The sequence below is a fragment of the Podarcis filfolensis genome (assembly GCF_964270895.1).
Source record: "Podarcis filfolensis genome assembly, chromosome: 4".
Lineage (NCBI taxonomy): Eukaryota > Metazoa > Chordata > Lepidosauria > Squamata > Lacertidae > Podarcis > Podarcis filfolensis.
The window spans coordinates 6,881,098-6,905,765 of NC_139607.1; the positions used below are offsets into that span (position 1 = coordinate 6,881,098).

Sequence of the window (24,668 nt, forward strand, 5' to 3'; positions counted from 1 at the left end):
AGTTGGGCCTCTCCTACCAGCTCCACATAGCAGAAGCGCAACTGGTCTTCACAACTTCAGAGTTGTGCATTCTCCTGATGCAGACAAGTCTTCATGTAGCAGATAGCGGAAAAGCAAGGTTTGGCATGAGGCGGAAGATTTGCGAATTTATGCTTTGCTCAAATACAGCTGTTGCCGTAGTAATTTAGGAGCAGGCTGTTCTGACCAATTAAATTAGTTTTAGGGGCTCACAAGCTGCCCACACATTCAGTTATCCAATCCTATTGCTGAAAGGGAGTGTTCATGAGCTAATCACATAAAGAGGATATTACAAAAGTACCTTGCAGTTTGTATTTAGGGTCTTGGATTTGGAAAATTCCTCTGGATCATCCATTCTTGCTGCAATCTGCAATAAATTTGAACTCTTTCCACAACGCCACTGCCTTTATTTGGCTAAAGGGGACTGGGATATTTCCAGACCCCCTTAATAATAATAATAATAATTTATTATTTATACCCCGCCCATCTGGTTGAGTTTCCCCAGCCACTATGGGCGGCTCCCAATCGAGTGTTAAAAACGATACAGCATTAAATATTAAAAACTTCCCTAAAAAGGGCTGCCTTCAGATGTCTTTTAAAAATAGGATAGCTGCTTATTTCCTTGGCATCTGGTGGGAGGGCGTTCCACAAGGCGGGTGCCACTACCGAGAAGGCCCTCTGCCTGGTTCCCTGTAACTTGACTTCTCGTAGTGAGGGAACCGCCAGAAGGCCCTCGGTGCTGGACCTCAGTGCCCGGGTAGAACGATGGGGGTGGAGACGCTCCTTCAGATATACTGGACCGAGGCCATTTAGGGCTTTAAATGTCAGCACCAGTACTTTGAATTGTGCTCGGAAACGTACTGGGAGCCAGTGCAGGTCTTTCAGGACCGGTGTTATGTGGTCTCGGTGGCCGCTCCCAGTCACCAGTCTAGCTGCCGCATTCTGGATTAATTGCAGTTTCCAGGTCACCTTCAAAGGAAGCCCCACATAGAGCGCATTGCAGTAGTCCAAGCGGGAGATAACTAGAGCATGCACCACTCCAGTGAGACAGTCTGCAGGCAGGGAGGGTCTCATCCTGCATACCAGATGGAACTGAAAAACAGCTGCCCTGGACACAGACTTGACCTGTGCCTCCATGGACAGCTGTGAGTCCAAAATGACTCCCAGGCAGCACACCTGGACCTTCAGGGGCACAGTTACCCCATTCAGGACCAGGGAGTCCCCCACACCCGCCCGCCCCCTGTCCCCCAAAACAGTACTTCTGTCTTGTCAGGATTCAACCTCAATCTGTTAGCTGCCATCCATCCTCCAACCGCCTCCAGGCTCTCACACAGGACCTTCACCGCCTTCACTTTGTAGGGTAACCGTTGGGCGAGAGGGGCGGAGCGGGAAAATCCTTGGTGCCAATTGGTACATTCCTGAGGGGGGTCTGAGAAGGGGCTTGGTCCCTATTTAAGGGACGAGCTGACTTCCCTCCAGCCACACCAGGGGGCTCAGCCCTATATCTCAGGTAGAGAAGGGACTTCAGGAATGGCTGTATTTTTCTCGCTTTTCTCCCCTGCAATAACAAAACATTTCTGCTTCTGATCTTAATCTTGTTTAGCCTTCTACATCCCCATGTGCGCACTATTTTCAGGAAAGGCAGGCTTAGTTCCTTTGGGAATGGGCAATTAAGAAAAGGGCAGGAATGTGGACTGGGATTCATTGCTTGGATGCTCGTTTATTGCCCGGAGCACCAAATTCGGCTGTTAAATTTTGCCCGCCTGGGTGATTATACCAGGTGGCACTTACTTGCATTGGCCTTATGATGCCATGGCGGGCCTTATTCACCCACACCATGGGGTTCATGTGACTAGGAACTGAGGGCAGACTTGGCTGTATGGCCATCATTTTTGAAGAATTTCCATGGCATCTCTTTCTGGAGAACCAAACTTTTGTTGGAAGCAGAGCCACAGACATGTTCCGAGGCCGTTGGGTCATATGGCTTTGGCATCATATTTGAGGACAGTTGGTGCACGCAACTTGGTTCAATCAGATTTGAACCAAAGAGGACATGCGAGTGCAACTCAGCAATGCTTTGGATGTGCAATGCAGAAAGAGCTCCCTGGTTTTCCTTTTAAATTTTGAAACGAGATTGTCTTGTGTACTACGCTCTGTGGTTTGTAAAATAAACGGCATTTGTAAAAAAACGGAACTCCTCTTCTTAGGCTTGATAGAATGCAGCCATATGTCTCGTTTGCCTGGGGAATTTTCTCCTTGAGATTCCCCCTCCCCCCTTTAATTTGGTAGGAAGCAGAACATCATAAAGAAGAAATATAAACATGCTGTAATTAAGACATGTGAAACATCCTTGGCTACTTAGCAGTCTACATTCTCATGGCACTCTTAATCTGACTAACTCACAAGTGGAATTAAGCAAAATCACAGCAGATTCCACTCAGTGATTCCCCCCCCTCTGAATTCTTTGCAGGAAGCAATAGTAGTAGAGGAGATTTAGAAGTTGGCTCTGTACCTCAGTTTCTCGGATCCCCCCCCCCCCGCCGTTCTGGTTAGATTTATCTCCACTGCTCCAAAAAGGAGGATCCTTCTAAACTTTAGCTAAGGTGATTGTTGCTGCTAGTTGATCAGATTTCAGGCTATTTTGGAGTCCCTGGTTCAGGGGAAATATGCCCATTTTGAGAAATGCAAAAATCGGATTGATCAGAGTAGCAGAATTTCATGGAGTCGGCACATGGCCCAAGCATGGAGAGGTGGAAAAAGGCTTTATTTGGCCTTTGGAGATCCAGATGCTCCAATTGAGGCTGCAACTCCATCATCATGAGGGAAGATATAGAAGTAAATTGAAGATCATTCTGGGTGATATTTTTTCACCTATAGTTCAGATCTTGTGAGAGTTGCTGGAGCCAATAAAAAAAAATAGCAGCATTAAAGCAGAACAGGCAACATTCTGAATAGTTAACTGCTGCCCCAGCACTCTTTATGTGTCTGTCTGTGTGGTTAAAATAGGACATATAGTTTGACAAACATAGGGATTATGTGACATGCTCCCTCCAAAAATAAGTCAAAAATTATTTGTGTATGGGCAGGAAAGAGGGACAGTTGGTGGGAGGGGCAAAACACCATAGTAATCTCAGAGCCTGGTCCCAGGGACAGCAGGAGCAAGTGCTGCTGGTAGGATTTTTAGACCCAAAATATATGTACATAAATATAACGACTATAATGACTACTTCACAAGTACCCTAGAGAACTTTCTGTAAATTTTCCTTCTGAATTTTTTTTGTTATTGCATTTTCAAAATTACATATACATATGCATAAATCTTCTTCCACTCCCTGTTAATTATATATACTATATTCTTACTTACATACATTGAATTTTCCCTTTCAAAGTACAATGACAGTCACCAAAGAACTTTTCCCACCATAAATTTCTTTTTCTCCAAGTTGACTTCCTCCCCGCCTCCTTACGGCTTCTTCATACTCCCTTTTCTCCAAACTGTGTTGTTTTACACTTTATTGTCATTAAAAAGAATGATTCTTCCCTGACTACTTTCTCCCTTTGTGAAATTTATTTTCAGCACCTCTTAATATTTTCCCTCCCCATTAGACAACATTCTTGTGTAAATATCTTTCAAAACAATCCCATTCCTTTTTATATATTTGGCTCGATTGATCCCTTATTGCCTCTGTCATCATAGCTAATTCCATATATTCACACACTTTGTTTTGCCACCCTTCCTTAGTTGGTATTATCTCTCCTTTCCATTTTTTTGCTATTAATATTCTGGCTGCTGTCGTCATGTAAAGGAACACCCTTTTTTTATCCGTTGAGATATTTATACTCATAATGCCCAATAGGAAAGCTTCTGGTTTTTTACTAAATGTTTGCCCAATAATTTTTTTTTAATTTCCCAAACATTTTTTTAATTTCCCAAACATCACAGCGACTGATACCAAGAGGGATCAGCACACTTCAGGATTCTGCAGAGTGTTGGCAGTTCGCGTGACTGACTCAGTAGCGCAGCATTTCGCTAAACTACTTTATTTACACATATAATACACTCAGAGCATTCTGACTTAGCTCCTTCCCCTTTCTCATCAAACAGCAAAGAGAAAGAAACAAAGGACAATAGTCCTACATCACGGAAACACAGTAATAAAAACATCCTGTCTCCATCACTTCCCATTATGTGGAATGAAAACATACACTGTCATGTGATAAAAACAATCCCATGACTGCAAACACTGGGCAGGAATCCTAACATCCACCACATATGGAATAGGGTTCCCTCCCCTTGGTTGCATCTCCAACATGTGTTTGTATTTGTCTTATAATTTTTTGCCAATTTATTAGGTGTCACATACCACCTATAAACCATTTTCAAGCAATTTTCCTTTAATGAATAGTATGCTGTGAATTGTAAATCTTTTTTCCATAATCTTCAAATGTTAATTTGAAAGAAAACAAATTCTTTGGGGAGAGAATTCAATATTTTTCAATGGAATAGGACAGAAAATTGAAGTTTTAAAGCAAATATCTCTATTTATAAAACAAAGGATTGCATTTAATAGTTGTGCAAGTAGAAGGAAACTCAACCAACCATCCTCTGGAGACCACCATACTTCCCCAAAACCCTTTCAAGGGGGTTAAAGGGTCCCCTGACTCACTTCTGTGTTGCATGGTGCTGCAGTGGGATCAGAGCCAACCTGCCCATGAGGTGGGGTGAAGCAGCCACCTTGAGTGATGGAAGACCCCAAGGCAGTCCCCCTGTGGGTACTCTACAACCCTCCACCACCCACAGAGAAGCGCTGCTGGCACTGGTACCAGTTTCTGATGAGATCTCACCCAAATTGTGCAAGGTCTCACTGAAATCTCACAAGATCTCATGAAGCATGCAAGATCTTGTGAGATTTTGGTGAGATCTCACCAGAACTGATCGCTGCTTTGCACTCCTGCCACACAACCTAGTTAAGGGATTCTGTGGTGTGGGTGGCACAGCAGCGTTTACTGTTTCCTCTCAAGCAGCGAAATGGGACACGCCACCCTAGAGTGTGATTGTCCAAAACTAGGAAGAGCAAACTTATGCTATAACAGTAATATAATAATATTTTTTTATTCCTACCCCACTCATCTGGCTGGGTTTCCCCAGCCACTCTGGGCGGCTTCCAACAAAAGATTAAAAATACATTGAAATATTAATCATTTAAAACTTCCCTAAACAGGGCTGCCTTCAGATGTCTTCTAAATGTCATATACAGTCATACCTCATGTTAAGGACGCTTCAGGTTACATGTTTTCAGGTTGCAGACCCCAGGAAACCCAGAAGTACTGGAATGGGTTTCTTCCGGGTTTCACTGCTCACACATGCACAGAAGCACCAAATCGCGCCGGCACAGACGCGGCACTTCAGGATGCGAACGCTGCAGGTTGTGGTCGTGCCTCCATCACGGATTACATCCACAACCCAAGGTTCCACTGTAGTTGTTTACGTACTTGACATCTGAAGGGAGGGCGTTCCACAGGGCGGGTGCCGCCACCGAGAAGGCCCTCTGCCTGGTTCCCTGTAACCTCACTTCTTGCGGTGAGGGAACCGCCAGAAGGCCCTCGGAGCTGGATCTCAGTGTCTGGGCTGAACAATGGGGGTGGAGATGCTCCTTCAGGTATATTGGGCCGAGGCCGTTTAGGGCTTTAAAGGTCAGCACCAACACTTTGAATTGTGCTCAGAAACGTACTGGTAATGCTAGCAGAATTTCCATTTGTGCGAGAACCCTTCACCTCTCTTTCACTATATCTCTTTTCAACAGTTCCCACTGCTTCAGATGGTACCCTAAAGAAGAAAAGACTGGTTGTGTGACCTGCCTTATGCTCATGCTACCATTGGATCTAATGTCTGAAGCTCCACCAAGATTTTTTTAAAAAATCAAAATATCATTGGAATAATGCCTTTATTAGGACCAACCAGAAAATGACAAAAGAATTAGCAACCTTTGTAGGACTTTTCTCCAGGCATTAAACAATGACTCTGTGTGTTTGTTTGTGTGTGTGTGAGAGAGAGAATATGTCACACCCTCATTCTTTTAACAATGTCATCTCTATACCAAATCAAAAGCAATTTATGCACCCCTTACATTTACATCCAGAAATAATTCAAAAACAATAGCCGCTTTAAGTGTGACTAATGAAATAAAGCCATGATAAAATAACTGATTATCTGAGTGACTTAACCCAGTCATAGTTGAAGTGCAAATTGCATATGAGCACTGAATTGTTCAGAGGTGGAATGCCTTCAGACATCAGATGCTGGGACAAAGATCAGGGAGAGTTCATTGCCACCTCTGGGAAAAGAAGGCTAGACTAGATGAAACATTTGTTTAATCCATCAGGGCTCCCGCGTTCGTAGGCTGGCGTGCATCCAGAATATGGATTCCTTAACATCACATCATAACCTCTGCAAGTAGGCTGAGAAATAGTATGATGAAATGAAGAACAGTTTTGCTGGGTATTCAGCACTGACCATATTCCCACTATGGCACTTCTTGACATTCTTCAGGACAGCAAGACCATGAATTGTTGATTTCAGGTCAGAAATAGTTGGGATTTCCCACAGCTCTTTTTTTTTTTTGCATTTCAGCTATAAACAATATAGATATTGATGCTAATTTATTCCTTTGATCTTCAGAACAATGCTTTGTAGACTAGCCCCGGAGGGAAATTGGTCATATATGCAAATTCCCTGAAGAATTGTTATGCATTTGCTTTGCATTCTTTTACTTGCTAATTAGTTAACATCTTTGTCCTATAGCATAGTTTTGATCTATATTTGACATTACAGATGTATGATATTTGGATTTTAATTAAACAATGCCATTTATATTGTCTCTCAAACTATCTTCCACGAGTTACCAACAGAAACAATGAATCTTGGGCATTGTCATACTATCTATCATCTATCTATCCATCCATCCATCCACCCACACACGCCTTTTTTGCAATCCTTGGAATGAAACATCTTCTTATAAGTTACGTCCAGCAACTTATGTCAATTTGCAAAATAAGGCTTGAACAACTTGTGAGCCATGCTAAATTTTGGCCATCTGCCCATTTATCGTTTCCTGCCAAGTTCTTTATACCAACCACCACAATACACACACATTGTTCTTGCAGTTCTAGAAAGGCAGTCAAAATGTTAAGGTTTATCAGTTCTAACCCTGATTACCACACTCTAATAATCCTAAGAAGGGCGTTTGGAAATGCTCTGCTGTGTTTACTTTTTGGTGTTAGCTTTTATGTTGTACACATCTCTCCTGTTTCTTTGTGGAAACTTGTTTTTGGTTGTTGTTGTTTTTAAATAAAAAGACAACAACCCCACAATGTTCCTCCATCTCTCCTTACTCAAACTTTTGCTGTTGTTTAAAATTGCCATTTTCCTCTCACTGTCTCCCCACTGCTGCTTTACTCAAACTTCTGCCATTGTTTGGAACAGCCAATTAGGCTGCCCCACGTGAGGCAGTTAAAGGATGCGAAGTCGATTTGAGTGAGACCTTGGATGACATTGTTTGGAATAAAAATTGGTACACTAAGCTGCTTTTCTCTGTATTGATCAATATATGAGATAATTCCACTGAAATCATCCATAGATGGTACTATACAGTGGTACCTCTGGTTAAGAACTTAATTCGTTCTGGAGGTCCGTTCTTAACCTGAGGTACCACTTTAGCTAATGGGGTCTCCTGCTGCCGCCGCACGATTTCTGTTCTCATCCTGAAGCAAAGTTCTTAACCCAAGGTACTGTTTCTGAGTTAGCGGAGTCTGTAACCTGAAGTGTATGTATCCCGAGGTACCACTGTAAACTGGTGTGAATAGCATATGTTCATAATACCATTAATCAGACTTGTTTGAGAATATGTGATGCTGTTGGCACATATTACCCACATGAGGTGGGTTCCCCCCCATGTGGCTACCGGTACTTTCTGAGCACAAAATCTTAAGGAAATTGGAATCATTATTGGCTGTTCAGCAGTCCTAGACACCAAATTGTTTCTTCTTTTCTGTAGCACGGCCCTCCTCTGTCAAAATACTATTTCTGTGTGCGTCTTCTGTTGTTTCCTGGAACTTCTGTATGCATCTTTTAAGAATGCAAGTAAAGAAAAGATTAGTAAAATGTATATTTGTTCCTAGATCAGTCTATACCAAAGTTTTATCTCCATGGAATTGCTCTGAATCATGCTTCCTTTCTACATTGACATGTTCAGATCCTCCTTGTAGTTATCTATAGACAATATGTTCAGCATCATGTAAGTCATCATCGGCTACAAGCAGATATTTTGTAATCCTTTCAACAGCAGAGGTGCAAACCTCCTACTAGCCAGCATTTCAAAACACTTTGAATGGTGGTATTGAAGGTATAATCAGTGCAATTCACATTATCTCCAGCCACTGTATTGTTTTTTGTCACCTATAATAATACTTATTCACAAGCGAATTCAAAATATTTGGTTTGATCTTCCCTACCAGCTTGCTAACAGGAACACCATGAAATGTTTTAGAAGCTAAACAAAACCTTCATTCAAAGCTTAGTAAGTTTAATGATCTAGAAACGGGAAAAGAGGAACAGTGATGAAGGCAAAGAGAATCGTACAACTCATATCCGTGAGGACAGAATCAAGGCTTTCATTATTATTTTTGTTGGATATACATATACATCTGTCTAGTCCTCCTATGTTACTCGGACAGGGTGAGAGGGAGATGTACCATCAGAAAGCTAAGTGCAGGCTTCCTCAGCCTCGGCCCTCCAGATGTTTTTGGCCTACAACTCCCATGATCCCTAGCTAGCAGGACCAGTGGTCAGGGATGATGGGAATTGTAGTCTCAAAACATCTGGAGGGCCGAGGTTGAGGAAGCCTGGCTTAGTGTGAAGTGAATGTAATGGGCTGTGTTTGGAAAGTTTGTGAACTTTGCTGTGATGGTTGGCTTGGAAGCTCCACAAGCTGAGGATCAGGCTGCCCACGTTCTTTTTGACAGACATTGTGATCTTTGAATGTTAGCCTAGCTCAAAGAGGTAGGACTACTGCAAGAGATGGTGTAGGCTGGATCGGAAGGAGATGTGGGCCTGATCTGGCCAGAGAGCCACTGGTTCTCCGTCTGGTTCCCTAGGGAATGAAACATTCAGCTCTGGAAGACAGAGCAAGATTGACCCTCTCAAGCCTTCCTGTTCTGGACGGAGAAGCCTCTGCCCCCTTTGCTGTTCTGCTGGTGACCGTGGCAAAAGGGGGCCAATTGGGGGAAGCTTTGAAACACGGGGAAAGGTATTGCAGTCCTGAAGCTGGCATGCAACATTATTTCCCTCCAGCTGCTTTTTGAAATATGGCAACCCTTGAATTCTCCTCTTATGGAGTAACTGGAGTAACTGACACAACTTTGGCTGGATCATGTGTATTCTGCTTCTTTCTGTGGCTTGTAAAACCATGTTTCCCATTTCTAAAGGGGACTCCTTGCTTGCTTGCTTTCTGAAAGCTTCTCAAAACTGGATCTCTCACCCATTGCTGATAGCTATGGTGGCCTCATCCATACTGCTTGGTGAAGATGTACAGTAGTACCTTGGTTCTCAAACGCTTGGTATTCAAACGCCTTGGTTCCCAAGCGCCAAAAACCCGGAAGTGTGTGTTCCGGTTTTTGAACGTTTTTCAGAAGCTGAACGTCCAATGCGGTTGTCAGCTATTGTTTCCAAGGCACCTGCACCAATCAGAAGCTGTGCCTTGGTTTTCAAGCATTTCGGAAGCCAAACAGACTTCTGGCATGGATTAAGCTTGCCACGTTTGTTTTTGCTATTTATTTTGCGTTTTTGAGGCTTTTTTGGTTCATTTGTTTTTGTGACTGTGTGGAACCCAGTTCAGCTACTGATAGATTGATTGTGTGACTGCGGAAATGGATAAAAGCCCCCCCATCCAAACAATGACTATCATCAGTGCAGGTAAGTACATTGATTATTGCTTTCGTTTTATGGATCAACGGTCTTGTTAGATAGTAAAATAGATGTTAAATTGCTGTTTTAGGGGTTGGTTTTAAAAGTCTGGAACAGATTAATCCGTTTTGCATTACTTTCTATGGGAAAGCACGCCTTGGTTTTGGAACACTTTGGTTTTAGAATGGACTTCCGGAAAAGGTTAAATTTGAGAACCAAGGTACCACTGTATTTGTTTTAAGGATGTTTATTGTGTCATTGTATCTTTATATCTGTATCATTTTGTATTTTTATTTTGCAAATTGCTCTGTGATCTTTGGATGGAGGGTGGCATATAAATTTAAATAATACTTACTATTCTTGTTCTCCATTTTATGTTTTTTTTCTGGTTGTATTAAAATGTTTTTAAATTAAAAAATGTGGTGAGAGATGCTTTAGTTTAGGATGAAAATCATCAAAAAGCACCAGTATCCTACTGGGAAACTGAGAACACCAATCTGAGTCACAAATTTAATTAATTTATAGTGCCTAAATAGAACATTTGATTTCTTTCCTTTAAAAAGTTAAATCCATTGTGAGATGAAATTGCTGGGTCAACTCCAACATACAGGTGATAGAAAACAAGATATAGTAATTTTCACATTAAATAGTGGTAAGATTAATTCATTGTTAGCAGCACATCTATTAGGCAGAGGACATAAAAGGAGCTAACAAAACACTCCAAAGGAAATAGGTTTTCTTCTCTTCTTCACACTCTGCAAGTCTCTGTGGGGAAAGAAGTGTTCATATTTGGTATGAACCGCCCTCCCGTTACATGAGAGAATATCATGAAAAATTGAACTAGCAAAGGAAAGGAATGCAATGAGAAGGAAATAATGGGAAAGAAAACAGGGTCAGTGATTATGATTACTCTTACAATGTGGGAAATGCGTGGGAAACAGTACCTTAAAAGTTTTAAAAATAAAAAGATGCATTTGTTGCAGGATCAATTCACAGTTAAATTTATTGTTTTTGAGTGAGAAATCTGGGTCAGCAGGTCCCATCTCTTTTCCAAATGAAAGGAAGGGTGTTGTATAAAGCACTGTAACGTAATATATTGTTATAAGATGGATTTTTCTAAAATTAAATTTAAAAAACCTTAATGTATGAGTACAGTTAAGCTTTGTGCAAATTCACTCATGCAAGTGACTCCATCTCCTCAGGGCCGTCTTAAGCATATCCGGCGCTGTGGTGCAAAGCTCCCTCTGCCCCCCCCCCATTTACCAGAGTTGTCTACCTTTTTTTAGGGAGGACAGCACTGCCATGGTGGGGCTGGAGGATGCGGGCAGCAGCTGGACGGAGGCTGGACTCCCGGCTCAGCTGGACGCTTTGTGCCGCGGTGGCCACAGCAGACGGAGGCTCTGGGCATGGCACTGCTTCGACGCAACATGGCGAGGGCGGCGAGCTGATGCCAGGAGGTGCCACGTCCAGCCTCCGCCTCTTCTCTGGCACCCTCCAGAACTTGGCGCCCTGGTGCCCCGCGCCACTAGCCTCTTTGGGCAAGATGCCCCTGCATCTCCTATAAGTCCCAGCGACTGTGGTGAGAGTCGGAGCCCAGAAATATCTGGATGACCAAAGTTTCCCTATCCCTTTTCAACAGTCTTTAAGCCTAGCCTTTGTGCACCTACATTATCATTTGGCGAAGCCTCAGCCCTCTTCTTGCGCAGTTTGAGGGTCACACAGAATGCCAGGACATTATGAGGGAGATGCTTTTCTTGTCTTCTCCACCCCCTTTAGCAAGACAAATCTCTGAAGGCTGCAGGACAATCATTAGAGCCTCACTAACAGATCTTATTAACCAGGCCAATATTAGGTATCTAATATCTCAGGTTGCCTAGCCTAGATGCTTCATTTTGCACAAGTGACAGCTTCTGGACCCAGTAGGACTTCTGTCTTTCTTCTGTATCCTTCCATGCATGTCACTGTAGATCCACTCACCCCTCCCCAATATTCCACACAAAAAATGCACTGGGTACTCCTACCATCACCTCTTGGCTGCCACAGAAAGTGTTGGCATATGATTTGGACTATGTCCTGCTATGACATGCTAAGCTATTGAAATTTTCAAAGTTTGAGCACCCACAGTTGAACTTATTTTCAGTGGTGGCTGAAGCTATATGGGAAGTTTCAAAATTCAGGAGACTAGCATGCAGGGGGAATATGCACACACTTGTGAATTGATGGAAATACATTATACAGAGGGGCTGATATTTTTGTAACCTAGATACTTTCTGCAAGGTTCTGTACACTTAAAGATATATGGTTATATACTTCTATATATTCAAGGACTATATTTGGTTTGAGACATATTTTTTTATTCTTAATAGGCAATTTTTGCATACTGATTTAGTACGCCTACATATTTTGAAGTCTCTTCTCGAGCTCCAGCAATTTCATATGTGTAAATCAGTATGCAGAAACAACCAATGTTATTCACAGTTCCTTTCCAGGATAATGCAAGTGCCATACTTAGAGTGAACCCAATTACCACTAGTAGTTTATCACAGTTTCCATATGACACACTATAGCACCTGGGTACCATTTACTACTGCAGAAGGAGATCTAAAATCAGGCAGTATATTGTGCCACTTCATATAAATGTATAAAGAAGTGCATCTCAGTGTTTCAAAAGAAAACTGCAATTCAGAGTTTAAACTAACCCATGTCCATGATGCTAAAACACGGCAGACAATGTCCTCAACTGTGACTTGCAGCCTGAGCCTAACCATGTTTGATCAGAATTATGCCTTGTTGATTTAGAGCCTAGTTACATATTCCATTTCTCATGTGGCAAGCAAAAGAGCTCTTCCTGTCTAGTATGGATGGGCAGTACAGTCCATCATCGGTCTGAGATGCTTTCCATTCTGTTCATTCATAGTTTTGTTTGGGTTCTTATGGTGCATTTCGCATGTCTGCCATTTTTTCCTCTCGGTAGTTTTTAGGCTAGTTTTACATTATGCTATCATATTCCATTACTATTTATTTCCGAGGGCAGCCTTCATCAAACAGATCCTGTGGTGGCGTATTAGAATAAATGTTGCTTTTGTGCTGCTTATATTGGTTTCATGCTTTCTGCTGATTTTATGTGAGAGATAACTAGCAGCTGGGAGGAGTTGCAAAAGGCAGGAAATGCTCAAGAGCATCATTTCCTTCTGAGGACCATGGAAATGACACATAGGGAAAGGAAATAATGTTTCATTGACTAGTAGGGATGTGGACAAATTGGTCAATTTCTCAGTTTCTCATTTTTCCAATTTTACGTTCAGTGTGCTGCACATTTCCACCTCACTTTGCAATAAAAAATATTATCATGAATATTGAGCAGTATCTTAGTGTAAATTTCTCCTAATATTACACATTTTTCTCTGAAGAATAGTATATGTGTTTTCTGCAACTCTATTTCCCCGAATATAATGACTTTTTGTATGTTATTTCCACTAATATATTCATTTTCATGCACATCCATCCCAGTATATGTACTTTTCTACACGTTACTTGGCTTGAGAACTACTTGCTTAAATTCAGAGAAGTGTGAATTCTGAAGGATGGCTGTGTTTCGCTTCACATATTTAGATAGGTTTGCTTTTAAATGCAAACTGAACTGTCCCCCATCCATATGCACCATTGAGACCTCCCTGCTGCTTGACTACCTCCTCCAAAAGTTGACTTTTTCCGAGATCGGACGGGATCGGGTGTATTCAGGGTGGTGTGGCTGTAGGCTGTTAAAATGGAATACGCAGGATGAAACGGTTAAATCTGCTATGATCAAATGGGCACAAGATATTGGTCACAACATTATGTTTGCTGACTGGGAACAGTTGTGGACCACCGGTATGAAATTTACGGCATGTAATGCCTTATGAAAATGATTTACAGGTGGTACATGACACCAGTCAAGCTTGCAAAAATATATCATTTGCCCGATAATAAATGTTGGAAATGTAAAGAAAATGAAGGTACATTCTTTCACCTTTGGTGGACGTGCCCAAAGATTAAGGCTTTCTGGGAGATGATATATAATGAAATGAAAAAGGTATTTAAATATACCTTCCTGAAGAAACCAGAGGCCTTTCTCCTGGGCATAGTCGGCCAATTGGTGCCAAAGAAGGATAGAACCTTTTTAATGTATGCAACAACAGCAGCAAGAATACTTATTGCAAAGTATTGGAAGACACAAGAGTTACCCACCCTGGAAGAGTGGCAGATGAAGGTGATGGATTATATGGAATTGGCGGAAATGACTGGCAGAATCCGAGACCTGGGAGAAGAGTTGGTGGAAGAAGACTGGAAGAAATTTAAAGACTACCTTCAGAAACACTGTAAAATTAATGAATGTTAAAATGATGTTGGACTGAAAATAAGTGGCATTAGCAACAAAGTTAATAAGAATATGCAAAAATGAATTGATAAATGGATGAAAATATAGAGTTATAATATGTTAAGATATAGAGTTAAGATAAACGAAAGAAGGTAAGGATTTGCTGATTTGATTATCTAAATGGGAATACAAAAAGGGGAGGTGTGAGGAGGTCAAGGAAACAAGCTAATGAGTTTAAATTTACTAAAAACGGATTTGTTTTTTAATTCTTTTTTATCTATTTGTTTTTTGTATTTTGTATTTTTATTCCTCTTTTTTCTTTTATGTATTTTTCTATGTTTTCTTTTTTGTATCTTTTTCTTTCTATGTGACTTTTTCTATTTTGTAAACTTATGTTTTTGTAAAATCACAATAAATATCTTTTTACTGGAAAAACAAAAAAAAAAAGTTGACTTTTTCCTATTTGGCAAAGGTCAAATAGGTACAATAGTGGATTGTACCTTCCTTGTTCCATGCTAGTTGAAGAGAAGGAAGTGGGAGCAGATTAGCTGAGCATCCCTGTGCATTGTGGAATCATGCAAGATCACACGGTCTCCCACTGTTGTCCCCAAAGATGGATGGAGGTCAACATATCTCCTCTGTAAAACATCAGACTGAGATAGTAATGTATCATTTCCAATTATCACTGACTCTTTAGCAAGGCACTTTCTGCAAAAAGGTGTCATATGGCGTGAACTTTCCCACAGTATGAAATTAATGTTTTCCTATAAGGACTGGAGTTCTCTTGGTTTTGTCTCCTGTCTAAAGCTGTTTGGCACAACAGAGAGATGCCCTGGGATACTGAAGACAGAAATACAAATGTCGTGGTTATTCAAGGGATGTTTATTTATAAGCCTGGATCCACCAAAGCAGTTGAAGGACACTCGAAAGGGGGAGACTGATGTCCAGTAATGCACTTGTGAGAATTATATCATTTGCTCTGCTTCCTAGGAGTGGAAGGCCTCGTGCTGTACCAACATACCACACCAAATCAAAGCCATGCTGTTCCTCTGAAGTGCATGTAGTGCTGAAAACATCACAGCGGTTTTTCAGTGGCAAGACCATACACCAGGTACTGAGTCTTTCTTTCTTTTGTTATTTGAGATCCCGAATTTCAATCAGACCTACAGCTACCTGCTAAGTCTGGAAACATATCTAATTTCATGTTGAGCCACCTGACTGCCTGTTCTGTAAGAAACATTTCCCCACTGTTATTTGCCACCAACCTAGCAAAGGTTAGCCATAAATCTTTCCCAGCAAGGGTGCTGATAGTTCAGGAGCCTTACTGATAAGCAGTGCTCTGTTTCAGAGCTCATATAACCAAAGCGCCTGAATTGGCATATCTTTCTCAACAGTATTTATATAGGTTTGTGGAAATTCAACAAGTTACTTCGTACACCTAGGCAATTTCAGGGCTAGCTGTGCTGAAATATTTGTTCTCTCCAGTTACATAGAGCCACACACTCTTGGTTTGGCATTTATTAGCATAACCTGTTTATGATCACTGCCTGGATTCTATTAGTTAACAACTTGGGCTAATTTATATGAAAAGGAAAAAATACATTAGTTTTATTAACCCCCCGAGCCATCCCCTATATACCCGTATGTGGCATTTCTACTCCCATGAACTATGGGCTGGAAAGAAGCCATGCTTCTGTGCGTAGGCTGAAAATAAGAGGATTGCCACATAGGTTAAATACTTTTTAAATGAGGGAGAACCTTCCCTGGTTAACTGCTATTCATGTGTGCCACTTTCAATATAAAGCCACCACTTTCTGCAGTAAGTTGATGAGCCAGAATCTGATAGAGAAAACATGCACATATACTTTCCCTTTTAATAGTTAATCCTTTGTGTACTTTAGCATGGGATGGATTCAGATTACGATTCCCCCATCTGCACAGTGTCTTTTGCGAGTATTGTGTGGCTGGATTTCTATGGCATGTGGTTGGAGTGGAAAGTGCAATAAAATGTGGTGGTCACCATATGTTCAGAGGTTAAATGTTTGTAGAATTGCCACTGAAATCTGTCTAAAGTGGAATTTTGTGACAGATTTAGTGGTTTGTCCCAGCAATACCAGTGGCAGACTCCGGGAACTGGAATCTGCCATATTTCTTCATCCAAAACATCTGGATATTTTGTGGTGGGGATTCACTATACTGAAATGTTCACCATTTGAGGAATAAATAAGAGTAATGGTTTTGTTATAAAGCGCTCATCATAATTAATTTACCTTTAATTATTTCTAGAGATTACTCTGCATCCTGGTTGTTCTGCTCCTGTCCTTGGCAGAGGTGAGTTTCCTCCCTCCCCTCCTAGGGGAAAGGGTCTCAATGTCGTATCTTCCTCTGGGAGGTGGCTGTGAGCCATATGGGGGCATCTGTCTAATCAGAGAGGTCAGACTAGCCGATCCATCCTCCTTTCTCCCTCTGTGCCTATTTTCAGCACCCTCCCTCTATAGTCTGGGCTTTCGCCATTTGCTTTTTATGAGACTGAGTAGTAATTTTGGGGGAACCCCGGATGGACATGTAGAGAATTCCTCCACACTGTAGAAAATTCAATGTTGACTTAGTATTATTTGGCTGTTTCACACTCAGTGTGGGCAGGTAAGGAAAGGTAAGGCCTTAATTCACTGCCATCCTGAGGTATTGTCTGACAGATTTAATGTCCGGATGCCTAATCACTCAGCCACCAAGACACAGAATCACGTTGCGGATAGCTCTCTTGATTTTTACAATGAAAAAATCTTACTCTGTTTTCACCTGGTTACGAACCAGGGACCATTTGCGTGTCAGTCGAACGTGATAACCACTACACTACGGAAAATGCTCTGATCCTCTGGGGCCAAGTGCGCTCCTGCCACTGGCTCAGGCCCCCTTTAAAGATTAGGAGTGGAGTGGAGCCTATTCCCCTTGATCCACTCTCCTGAACCTGCCCCCCCCCGGCTGCCGCAGATTGGCCCGTTCAAATTTGGGTTTGGCGGGAACCCAGGGTGCTCCACAGTGACTGTGGGTGGGCAGTGCCCAGCCCAAGGGTATGGCACAGCAAGGCTCCACAAGGGCAGCGGGGCCCCACGCCAGGCCACAAACTCCACTCCCCACTGGTCACACTTAGTGGACATTAAATAAATAAAACTTTTTAACTCCAGTGGAACCTTGGGTTATGTTACCCTCGGGTTGCGAAAGCGGCAAACCCCGAAGTGTTTCGCCGCATGCGCAGAAGCGGCCTACCACCATGTGCGCATGCACAGAAGCGGTCTCTCCAGTTGCGAAAACTTCAGGATATGGCCGGACCTCTGGAACGCATCCCATTCACAACCAAAGGTACCACTGTACTTAATAAGGTGTTCTGAGTCTCCTTTCTGGATGTGGGGGCAATAAGACTACATACAATGGTCAAAATGACTCAATTGCTAGAAACTTCTGCATAATTAGGGCTCTGTAGATTCATTTCATTCAAGAAGCAGAGCTAATTCAATACATCAATTCTGTGTCTCAGACTAAATATTACAACCTACAGTTCTTTCTTTTTCCATTTGAAAGGGAATTCGCAAATAGCTTTTTGAGTGTGTTCAGAAATAAATCTTTGTTAAACTGTATAACTCAGTCTAAATATTTTCAGGAATGTGTGTTAATGCTGAACCAATCCATGAAAGGGGTTATGAGTAGGTTGATGAGAGAGAGAATGCACACAAACAATCCAAGACACTATTAGCCTTAACCTATGCCACCCCCCTACAGAAACTGACAGAAACATAATGCACACACCTTCCATTTGATTTATGTGATTTTACATGAATGCAGTATATATTTGACTACAGCAAGAATGTGAGTGGGGATGAATGAATGGCTCACCCCACATAATTGCCCCCCCCCCCAGTTGGGGATGATGTTGAAAATCCATTTGGTGGAATGAAGCCACACAGTTCTAGTTTTGGCAACCACATAGGGTAGTATCACAGAGAAGTGGCTCACAAATGTCTGTGGGTTGGTATGAAGGGTCTCTGTTGAACAAAATCAAGAGTCTCCCAGAATCTGAAAGAGAGGCATTTTGAAAGGTTTCTTGAATGCTGCCAAGCATGTGGTAGAAGTGATAAGTTGCTTTTAAATGGAAAAAAAATGGCTTGCCTTTATGTGTGCGTATAATGATCAGCAGATTCAAATAGTCTAGAATTACAAGACCACAAACCTATTCTGGCTTAAGCTTTTGTCAGAAGCTAACAAGCTGTGACTCCTGCCAACCTAGCAGTTCGAAAGCACGTCAAAGTGCAAGTAGATAAATAGGTACCGCTCCAGCGGGAAGGAAAACTGCAGAAGCGGCTTAGTCATGCTGGCCACATGACCCGGAAGCTGTACGCCAGCTCCCTCAGCCAATAAAGCGAGATGAGTGCCGCAACCTCAGAGTCGGTCACGATTGGACCTAATGGTCAGGGGTCCCTTTACCTTTAACAAGCTGTGAAGTATACTATACTTAGAAGTATAATATCTTGACTGGCTGGATGCAGAGGACAAGTGGGAGACACCAGCCAGGGAGCCCCCTGGAGAACCCCCTGGGGAAGGAAGCTCAGAGCCAGGGGATTGGTGGTGGGGTGATGATGAGTGGTCAGAGGGACAAGAAGGAGCAGACTGAGAGGAGGCGTCAGAAGTAGAAGAGGGGACGAAGCTTAGTCAACAGAGAGAAGCTGCGGCAGAGCACAGTTCAGACTATGAGGCAGAAGCAGGGGCTGAAAGGCCAGGAGACAGAGAAGCAGGTTGCTGAAGAAGCCAGGGAATCTTCCCCCTCCTGCTGCAACCAGCTCCCCTCGCCCTGGTCTCCTTGAACATGCAGAGAAATGAAATGGGCAGAGCAAAGGGTGGCTGTGCACAGACACAGCGTGAGAAACACCGGGGGGAGGAGGATCTCCTAGTGGGCACCAGGAAAGCAGGACCTTTAATCCTTGCAAGACCTAAGAAAGAGTTGCTGAGACCACTAGACCGGAGCTGTGGTTTGTTTCCTTGAATAAAGAGTTAACTTTAAGAGTGGCCTCAGGTGTTTTGGTGCTGATCTACACCTGACTCCAACCCTGGCATATAATCCTTTTTAGAGTATAATACAGTCATGCTTCCTCCCTAAATCCATTTAAAATTAAACTGCACAAAGTTTAATTTCTGCCCCCCAACCTACTAGGCTGCAACAGGCTTTGCCACTTCATTTAATGAGACAGTGGCATTGAAAATGTCAATGGTTTTCTTAGTTTTTCTTTCATGAATTTTAGTTTTGAGAAAAAAATAATTGAAATGTGTGCTGAAGCCCAAATAGATTTTCCCAAGCACATGCCCGGCTCCTTAAACATTTCTACTGCTCTGCTTTCTGAGGTTGCTAAGGGTATACAGTGGTACCTCTGGTTACGGATTTAATTCATTTCGGGGTGCCGTACACACCCCGAAAAATCTGTAACTAAAGGCGCCATTTCTGCGTGCAGCACGATAGAGCGCTTCTATGCGCAGAGCGCTTCTGCGCATGGCACACAGAGCGCTTCTGTACATGTGCGAGCGGCGAAACCCGGAAGTATACACTTCTGGGTTTGCTGCGGCCATAACCCGAAGATTCCGTAACCGGGAGGTTACGCAACATGAGGTACCACCAGTGGCGTAGCGTGGGTTGTCAGCACCCGGGGCAAGGCAAGTAATTTGCGCCCCCTAACCCGTGGATTTTAGCATTCGAGTCTCTTCCACTAGATTAGTTAAAGAAACCCTTACCCCCTAAGCACATGTATTGTTTGTTATGAAAATACTGATGTAATTAAAGTAAAATGCATCTAAATACAAGTTTATTTTCAAACACTTTATTGAGTGCGAACATGCATTACACATTCTCCACATTTTCAGCAGGTCTATGAATACAAATCTACAAATGTAGTGACCTAGCATGGGCCATGCTATTATATGTCGTCTCACAACCATCGTAAACGACAAAAAATATCAAGAACAAAAACTAAACATCAAAATGGAACCATACCCTGGAGATGATCCAAGACTGGGCTAGATGGAGCCAACTTCCTCAATCCTGTACCTCTAATTGTAATAGAAGTGCAAGATATCAATCTGTATATACAGATTAATTTAAACTTTTTGGTCAATATTTTCTGGCAGATTTGGCTGAGTATAAACATCCTTAGATGAAACTGTCTCTGCTTCTAATGCAGGAACAGGAATGTCCACCGACACAGGGTCAGGATTATGAGTCTCCTGTGGTGCTGCTGATGGTCCTGCTATAATTTCAGCAGTACTCACCAAAAACCGGTGAAGGCTTCCAGCTAACTTAGCTTGTTGCTCTGTCTCTATCTTTCTCCTTTTCCTGCCTTGTTCACCAGATTCTTTTTTGTATGGCATGATATAGGTGTAGTATTCTGCTAAAATTCTAAAAAAAGGAAAAAAAAGAAAACCACTTTCTTGCCTTGCTGCACTTTTAGCACCCCTTCATTGTATAACCATTTCTTTACTCTTAACATAATGTTTATTCACCTTCATGCCTATTGCCTTGCTCTTTCAGCAAAAATAAATAAATTAATTAAAGCTTGCTAGACCCACTGGCTTACATCAACTTATGTTGAGCTGGAGCAGCTACATATGGATCAAAATCTGTCTCGTCACTGTTGAACCAACCAAACTTCAATCCATCTGGTCAGCTCAACATGCAGAATGACCAGCGTGCCCCCTTTCAATGCAGAGAGACCAGCGTGCCCCCTTTCATTGCAGAATGACCAGTGTGCCCCCTTTCAATGCAGAGAGACCAACATGCCCCCTTTCAATGCAGAGAGACTTACCTGCAGCGGCGGCTTCTACTCAGTTCCCCGCATCTCCTCGAGTCCTCCCGCCTCCTGCTCGGCAGCTCAGCCAATTGCATGCATTCGCCTTTCGGCCAATGAGGAAGTGGATCCCACTTCCTGATTGGCTAGGAGGAGGATCCGTGTGACAATAGCGAAATTTTTGCGAAATCTGTGACAGCGCTGAGAGAGAATGAGTGAGCCAGATAGGGGCAGAGAGCTGCGAGTGCGAGGGGCCCCCCCCAGATGTTGCGCCCGGTGCGGCTGGCCCCCCCTGCACCCCCCACGCTACGCCACTGGGTACCACTGTATTGTTAAGTGGCTATCTTGTGATTCCTGATGGTTTAATACAATGGCCATTGATGTTTGACTGGTTAAGATTTCCTAAATAGGAGTTAGTGGCTGGATGATGTTTCTTTAATGACCACTCAACCTGTAGGTTTGGGTTAATAAGAGTTTTCTTCCTTCCTGTATGTGCATGGCAGAAAAGAGACTGAATTTGGGCAAAGGCTCTAGTTAGGGGTAAAATACAAGGGTTCTATACTACTTACAGTTAATCACTTAAAATAGTGGTTTTTTAAAAAAATTATCGAAACATTCTTACAAAAAAACCCCCTTTACTTCAACACAATATGGTTTGGCCACATCCCCCTACAATCAGTGTCATTTTAAACTGATCCCACTCAAATTGATAATTGTCTTTTCAACCACAGTTCGGAGCTGCAAACATTCCAGTCTTTTTTTATTTCAGAACAGTTCATTTTCAGCAGCTCTGCCAATAAGTGTTAGAAGCATCCCTGATGCAAGTGCAATCCAATATAGATTTAATTTATAAGAACATAGATCATCTCAAGAGTCTCTCTCTTCAACTTGCCCAAGCTAGCACTGCTATTTTTAAATGGTAATAATCTGATCAACATTTGTATCCTGTGTTCATTCTGGACTCCTCACTTGTTAAGGTAAATGACAAAAGCACAAATGCAATAGAAGTTTATTTTTAAAATCAAGAAAATCTATATCTAATTTGATTACATGTCATCCAGAAAACACATCTTACTAACCACCACAAGTCATGCCCCTTTGCATGAGATGTGCTTTCCACAAATCTGAGGCCAGCAAAAAGATATAAACAACCCCAAATGACATTCAAATTTCTCATACTTAAAAAATGGGGAAATCTTAACAGCATAAGCAGCTTTAGCCTTTAAAAGCAGGAGGCTTAAAACTTGAAATCAGTTTGAATTCTCTGAGCCAGTCTTTGTCTCTTAGAAAAAAATATGAACAGAGGCACAAACTAGATAACAGCCTTTTATGGGGTACAGAAATTAAAGTAACAGAATTACCTTTCAAAGAGATCCCCAGGGCTTTAATGTAAAAATAGCTATTATTTTATTAGACAAGGCTCTAATCCACAAGCTGCTCAGTAGTACTCCAGACTTCCAAAAGATAATCAATGCCTTCACTGCAAGACTAGATAGGATGGGGAAACAATGCAACTGAAAGCTGCTGGGGAGCCATCTTGTGGTGAGTGTATTTAATCCTTCAGAAAGGTTGTTAAATGGGCTTCAAAAGAATCCTTGTGTCCACAAGAAACCCAATGCATTAAGCTCAGGTAAAAAAAATGGGCGAAAACTTTATTGAAAAAAACATTTCTGAAAGTTTTGCATTATAAAAATGTGATCCCAGTACTGCAGAGTTTGGCCTGAATGCTGGACAACTGTGAACCCAGCCTACTTGTTGGGATAATGTCCAGTCTGCTGGGTCAGTCATATGGGATGAAAAACTGCAGTGAAGCACAACATTCCTACAGTGGACATGTTGGGGATGTTTTCTACCACTCAGGAGAAGACTTCCTGTTTCCTCCTGAGCTGTGACAGACTTCCACTACATGTGAATTGAAGAGGGTGTGTGGTCTGTTGTACTAGCATGGAGGAGCACACAGCCTCCATGTTCTGATCAGTGTGTGTTTTCCATTTTGTATGTTCCTGTGTGTTAGGAGAAGTGACTGCTAATTCCCTTATGGGACTTTTCATATAAATACAGTGGTACCTCTGGTTACGAACTTAATTCATTCCGGAGGTCCGTTTTTAACCTGAAACTATTCTTAACTAGGGACGCAGGTGGCGCTGTGGGTAAAACCTCAGTGCCTAGGACTTGCCGATCGCATGGTCGGCGGTTTGAATCCCCTCAGCGGGGGTGTGCTGCTGCCCACCTAGCAGTTCGAAAGCACCCCTAAGTGCAAGTAGATAAATAGGTACCGCTTTATAGCGGGAAGGTAAACGGTGTTTCCGTGTGCTGCGCTGGTGCTGGCTCGCCAGAGCAGCTTTGTCACACTGGCCACGTGACCCGGAAGTGTCTGCGGACAGCGCTGGCTCCCGGCCTATAGAGTGAGATGAGCGCACAACCCTAGAGTCGGACATGACTGGCCCGTACAGGCAGGGGTACCTTTACCTTTACCTTTATTCTTAACTAGAGATGTGCTTTCGCTAATGGGGCTGCGCCGCCAGCACACAATTTCCATTCTCATCCTGGGGCAGGTTTGTAACCTGAAGCATTTGTAACCTGAGGCGTTTGTAACTTGAGGTACTATTGTATATAGTTATGTAACCTAAGCCTGCCTTCAGGGATCTATCTGTGTACCTGAATGAATCTGTGAGTAAACTACTTTTATATTAAGTTTAATTAGATTCTCATGTCTATTCTTTTTAAGAGGGTTTAGAAGGGATCTTACCAGGAATCTTAAGTAGTGAGGCTCAGACAAGCCAGCAACAAGCTAGCCGCTGTGTAATTTATAAAGGGGGATGTTTGGAACTCTGCTAGGATATGGAACTTGCTAGTGCAAGTTACGAAGGATATCATTAAATAATATATCCTCTCCTGCCTCCCTAATCATCCCCACAAGTCACAATACTACCACCAAGCCTCCCAGGGCCAGCCCACCCTTGAGACAAGGTGAGGCAGCTGCTTCGGGCAGTAGGATCCACAGGGGCGGCATAGCCCACCTCCAAGGAATGCATCATTCACTGCTGCTGCTACTGTGACAACAACAGCTGTGGTGCACTCCTTGGAGGTTTCCGTACGCCCATGTTCAGCCCACGTCTTCAGCGCCTGCATGGGCTGGGCGACGGGAGCACCTTCTCTGAACTTCCGATCACAGGAACGCAGGCACACCAACGCAGCATTTCCGAGGAGCAGGTCCTGGTGCTGTGGACTCACATCTGCTCATGTGAGCACCCAAATGCAGCAGAGTAAACGGAAGCAAAGCTGTGGAGGTTTTGTAGCATACCTAATTTATTTCTACCAATTAATCAAATAAAAAGAATGTAACAAACATGTACGAGAGGAGCAGATCTCATACAACCATCCTGTCTCCAGACAGATCAAAGAAAAAGTACAACAGTACTAGAGACGGAAGTCTCGAAGAGTAGCTTCCACCCTCTCTTTTCTCACAGCATGAAAGTAAAACAACATGATCAGGTGATCCTTGGAA

General features: G+C 42.6%; 1 protein-coding gene across 5 annotated transcripts in view; it reads left to right on the top strand.

The window, feature by feature from the left end:
- Positions 1–24,668, top strand: part of LOC310761237 (uncharacterized protein) — a 161,618-nt gene that overhangs the window by 9,721 nt on the left and 127,229 nt on the right. For 4 of the 5 annotated variants that reach the window (XR_014547248.1, XR_014547249.1, XR_014547250.1 and 1 more), the window contains exons 2-3: positions 15,327–15,447; positions 16,623–16,667. Coding sequence is in view for 1 of the 5 variants with exons in the window: in XM_083611103.1 (XP_083467229.1) it covers positions 3–118; positions 15,327–15,447; positions 16,623–16,667 (282 nt within the window). In the remaining 4 variants the exon portion in view is untranslated. Of the gene's footprint in view, positions 1–2; positions 119–15,326; positions 15,448–16,622; positions 16,668–24,668 lie in introns of all 5 variants that reach the window. The other variant, XM_083611103.1, reaches the window with a different exon arrangement.